At 53.0% G+C, this 5027-nt stretch overlaps 1 protein-coding gene across 1 annotated transcript; it reads right to left on the bottom strand.

Annotated features, from left to right (window-relative positions):
* Positions 1-1390: 1390 nt before the first annotated feature.
* Positions 1391-4248, bottom strand: HES1 (hes family bHLH transcription factor 1). Its single transcript, XM_040267564.1, has 4 exons — positions 3529-4248; positions 3293-3388; positions 2976-3063; positions 1391-2310 (listed from the first exon to the last, which is right to left on the bottom strand). The coding sequence occupies exons 1-4, from the start codon at positions 3634-3636 to the stop codon at positions 1760-1762; spliced, it is 843 nt and encodes a 280-aa protein (XP_040123498.1). The 5' UTR covers positions 3637-4248; the 3' UTR covers positions 1391-1759.
* Between the last annotated feature and the right edge of the window lie 779 nt (positions 4249-5027).

Below are 5027 nucleotides of genomic sequence, written 5' to 3'. Positions count from 1 at the left end.
CTGCTGTCTGCTAGATCATTCCAGTGATAGAGCAGCTCTCCACACTGGCCTGTGGGAATGGCCAGCCAGGCAGGGGAGAGGTAAAGCTTTTGAAATAAGACAGAAAATCGTTGGCTTTATCTTTGTTAGGAAAGCTTCAAAGATTGATCTCTCCCGCCTCATCCTTCTCCTCCCAGAAGCCCTTCTAAGAGAAGAGGGGTGGGGGCGGTGAGAGGAGGCTGGCGGGAGGGGCCGGGCCGGGAGGAGGACTGGCCGGCGGTGCGGGAGGAGGGCGCGCCCGCCAGACCCACAGCGCGGCTGATGTGTCTGGTCTCGCAGGGCTCGTGGTTTTCATTTCCCCAACACCTGGATGCAGTCAAACACCTGGCCAAATCTGACAAAATCTGACAAGCCTTTGTGATGGGATTTGGAAGAAATTCCCTGCAGATCCTGGCACAGTTTAAAGCTGTCCGCTTTGAGTTAGGACTTGTTAAGGAGGGTTATGTGAGCTGAAACCCGAGACAACGCTTTTGCTTCTATCTGGAGCCCACATCTTGCCTGGAAATGGGGCATGACCAAGCAAAGGGGTCGCTTGCTGTTTGTATTAAAAGGGGAAGATGGCCTGTGTGCTTGCCAGGACGGCCTCCACATGCTTTCTCTATTAGAGCCAAGCACAGAAACTTATCAAAAACATATGTCTGGTGTTAATCATCTGGACTGGGGCTCCACTTGGGAGTCTAACTAGCTGTTCCTTGGCAGAAGGAATCTGTTGACCTTCTCAGCTTGCTAGAAGAGGGTGCAGAGAGGCATTTCAAACTTTTAGGTGCTGGTACAGAAAATGTCTAGCTGCAAGGATTGACTTTAATTAGAGAAAGACTCCAACACTTGAAGGCTGGAGCTGCAGCTATGAAGACTGTTTTTACTTGGATGCTGGTGAGATGCCCTAGGGCACTAGTGCTACAGGAGCCACCCTTAAATGCGCAGCGGGCACCTAGTACTGGATTGATAACTTCATGAATTCAGCCCCCTTCCATCTTCCTCAGAAGGAGCCAGGATGAGAACCAGGACTGAATGACTTTACCCACCTGCAACTAAAAAGGGTTTTGAAATCTTTTAAGAGACTTGACCACAAATTGATCAAGGAAGCCATAACAGATGGGTTCTCACAAATCAAATGGAATTTAGCTCAAGGAGCCATGGTAAAAGGCTTGATGGGTTTTTTTTGTTTTTTTTTTTCCCTAAGAGTCAGTGCATATGTGACTCTGTGAAGATGTGGGGGGTGATGGGTTTTTTAAATGTTCTTTTAATAACAAAAGGAACCAATTCCTGAATTCTCAGATTATGTGTAATTCAAATTCTGCCAAGACCTTCATTTTTACATATTCTGAAATAATCAATTTTAAGACATAAGAGCCTCCACTCTTTTTACTTTTATTATATTTTCTCAAATAAACTTCCCAAAAGGAAGATATTTTAAGAGCATTTTCAAACATCTTTGGCATCACATAAAAAAGAAATCTCGTGTAAAAAACGAAATGTCATCTGAACTTTTATCATACAAAGGCGCAATCCAATATGAACATATAAAATATATACAAATATAGTGCATGGTCAGTCACTTAATACAGCTCTCTACAAAAAAGTAACTTTAGAAATTAAAAAAGAAAAGTAACCACTTAATCTCAAAAGTCCTCCCTTCTCTCTCATGGTCCAAGTTCCTGTTTATCGTCCCGAGGGAAGAGAGATGGTTTGGGGAATTTAGGGGGATGGCCTGAGCCCCTCAGTTCCGCCACGGTCTCCACATGGAGTCTGCCGTGAGAGAGGGGCCGCTGGAAGGTGACACTGCGTTGGGGCCCACCGAGGTCCCGCTGTTGCTGGTGTAGACTGGGATGACTGGGCCGCTGTGAGCGAAGGCCCCATTGGGGATGAGGAAGGCAAACTGGCCGTCCGGAGCCGGCACCACCTGGAAGCCGCCGAACACCTTAGCCGCCTCTCCAGCAGGGCTGCCCAGCTTGCAGGGCGCGCCGCCGGGAGGGGGCGCCGCACCCCCGGGGATCGGTACGAGCGGCGGCGGCGGCGCGAACGGCGCGTGCTGCGGGCCGCCAGGTCCTGGCGGGGGCGGCGGCGGCGCCTGCAAGGCGGGGTGCGGCTGCCCTGGGTAGGTCATGGCGTTGATCTGGGTCATGCAGTTGGCCAGGTGGCCGAGGAGTCGGGTGCGCACCTCGGTGTTAACGCCCTCACACGTGGACAGGAAGCGGGTCACCTCGTTCATGCACTCGCTGAAGCCGGCGCGGTACTTCCCCAGCACGCTCGGGTCTGTGCTTAGCGCGGCTGCGGGCCAGAAGGAGACGGATGGGTCACCGAACGGGCCTGGCCCCGAAGCCACCGCCTCCGCCCTGGGAGGTCCTCGCGGCGCGCCTCCCTGACCACCCGCCCGCGGAACTGCCTCTGGGTAGCCGGCTGGGTTTAGAAAAACCCTCCACCTCGCCACACTAGCTTGGCCACCGACCCCGAGACGCTCCCTCTCCATTCCCTGTCGCTTCATTTAACCCGATCTGAAGCCTCAAATTTGCCTCTTCCCCACGCCCGCGCGATGTGACCTTGGATAGTGCCCTTCCCCCTCTTCTGCACCATCCGAGCCTTATTTCCCCTATGTAGCGGGCGAGGAGGGCGTGCTAAACCAGATGACCCCAGGCTCCACGCAGCTTAAAAACCACCACGGTTCTAAATCCTTTCACCCCCCATCCGCTTCCCCCAGTGCCAAGCCGCCCGCCGCCCGCCGCCCTCGCCACTACAACCTCTCTCCCTCCCTTTCCGGAACAGTAACAACTTGGAGTTGTGGCTATAAATAAGCCCCAGACCGTGGGAACGCAAGAGTGAGCCAAGGCAGTAAAATGTAGCTGAATGCCTCTCACAACCACGGGCGGAAGTCTGGAAGAAATCACCGCGGGGCGAGAGAGACGCCCGCAGAGGGGTACGCGGCGAGCCGCTCTCACCCGTCATCTGTGCCCGCTGCAGGTTCCGGAGGTGTTTCACTGTCATTTCCAGAATGTCCGCCTTCTCCAGCTTGGAATGCCGCGAACTCTGCACAGAAGAGGAGGCAAAGGAGGAAAGTGAGAGCCTCGCCAGAGGCCTCGGAATGGTGGGGGTCCGTCCCTCCCCCTGGCCACGGCGGCGACAGCCCTAGACCTCGCCTAAAGGGGCCCAGCTCTCCCGCCTCTGAGAATGCAGTGCAGGCAGGGAAGACCCCGCAGGCAAGGGGATTTCATTCTTAATACCTGGGAGAGAGAGAAAAAAAGAATTACCCACTTACATCTTTTTTAAGAGCATCCAAAATCAGTGTTTTTAGCTGGCTCAGACTTTCATTTATTCTTGCTCTTCGTCTTTTCTCCATGATAGGCTTTGATGACTGTAAAGAAAATTTTTTAAAAAGAGCGCTTGAGTTCCCATGGGACCTGCCATTTCTCTCCGCGATTTTAAGGAAGAAAAGAGCCCCCAACCCCGACTTAATTTCTTGGGGGTGCAGGGAAATACAGGTACTGCCCTTACCTTTCTGTGCTCAGATGCTGTCTTTGGTTTATCCGGTGTCGTGTTGACACTGGCTGGGGTAGCAGCCACCGGGGACGAGGAGTTTTTCTCCATTATATCAGCTGGCATTTTCTTTTTCTTTTTTTAATCCCTAGAGAATTTTATTTTTGGAGTTCTTCACACACAAAAAAATTGTCTTGCTTATGTCCCTTTTACTTTATACTTTCTCAAAACTACTGAGCAAGTGCTGAGGATTTATTATAATATCTTATGGCTACTTGGTGATCGGTAGCGCAATTCCAGGACCAAGGAGAGAGGTAGACGGGGGATTCCGCTGTTATCAGCACCAGCTCCGGATCCTGTGTGATCCCCAGGCCCTGGCGGCCTCTATATATATCTGGGACTGCACGCGAACGGCTCGTGTGAAACTTCCCAAACTTTCTTTCCCACAGTAACTTTCAGCCAATGGGAGGAGGAGACACGCGGCACCGCTCGTGGACCGCGCCCCCCCATTGGCCGCCAGGCACAAGGCCTGGCGGCCAATGGCGCGCGCCTGAGCCCGGGGCACCAGAGGCTACAACGTCAATCAAAAGGATTTTAACCCTTTGCTACTCTCCCTGCTGGCCTTTGCTGTAGAAAGGATTTTTCCGCATTGGGTTTGCTCTAGTCTAGTTTATTTCTCTTGGGGCTTCGGCCTTTGCTCTTTATTTCCTTTCATATGTAATAGAGCTGCTTTGCCACTAATAAGTTCATTTGAAATATATATTTTTAAAGGTTTAGAAGGACAGGGATTAAAGGTTATAAATGCAGTGGCTAGAACGGGGGAATGTGTGTAAGGGTGTGAATTACGAAAAGATCTAAGTGATTTCCCTCTCAGACTCCGCACGTTCGGGGGAGGAGGGGGGTGAAAGTTGACCGTGCAAAAAAGGGCAAAATTTTTTCCATTTGCATGCAGAAAAGGAAAATGTGCCTCCATCTTACATTTGCAGATTTTTCAGAGCAAGGTGGTTTTCGATCCCCGCACCCGTCCCCCGGTCCGTCCCTCATTTTTCCTCTGGAGTTGGGGGCCTTGGACCCCGCGCTTCCCCAGGAAACAATCAGAATAATTTCCAACAGAGCAGAAAGGAAATGGAATTTCAAATGAAAGGTTAACAAGGGGGGCTTTGATGGCAATGCCTCAAGGACGCACGCACGTCCTTGCCACCCTTTCCCTTTCCACCCGCCCCCTCTCGGTTCTGCAGCGCGCCGAGGCTGCCTGCCGAGCAGCAGCCTCTCCCTCCTTCCAGCCCCGCGGGCGGCCAGGGCAGCCTCGGCACCCGGCGCGCGCGGGCCCTTTAAGAGCTACACCAGCCGAGCTGCAGTTTGACATCAGCCGGCCGGCGAGGGCGCGCCTGGAGCCGGAGCACGTGCCAGGATGTTTTATTGCCGCCGCGACTGCGGCCGGGCCGGGAGGATGTGTGTGTGTGCGTGCGTGTGTGAGTGTGTGTGTGCGCGCGCCCCGGGGGCAGGGAGGCGGGGGG

The sequence above is a fragment of the Oryx dammah genome, unplaced genomic scaffold, assembly GCF_014754425.2.
Source record: "Oryx dammah isolate SB20612 unplaced genomic scaffold, SCBI_Odam_1.1 HiC_scaffold_2, whole genome shotgun sequence".
Classification (NCBI taxonomy): domain Eukaryota; kingdom Metazoa; phylum Chordata; class Mammalia; order Artiodactyla; family Bovidae; genus Oryx; species Oryx dammah.
The sequence above is the reverse complement of the archived record's forward strand: the minus strand, read 5'-3'. Positions and strand labels throughout refer to the sequence as shown.

Excerpts from the sequence above, each read along its gene's own strand:
- HES1 (XM_040267564.1), bottom strand. The coding sequence starts at position 3,636 with ATGCCAGCTGATATAATGGAGAAAAACTCCTCGTCCCCGGTGGCTGCT. Across the intron at positions 3,389-3,528 it reads CAGCATCTGAGCACAGAAAG|TCATCAAAGCCTATCATGGA; the intron begins GTAAGGGCAGTA and ends TTTTCTTTACAG. Across the intron at positions 3,064-3,292 it reads TGGATGCTCTTAAAAAAGAT|AGTTCGCGGCATTCCAAGCT; the intron begins GTAAGTGGGTAA and ends TCTTCTGTGCAG.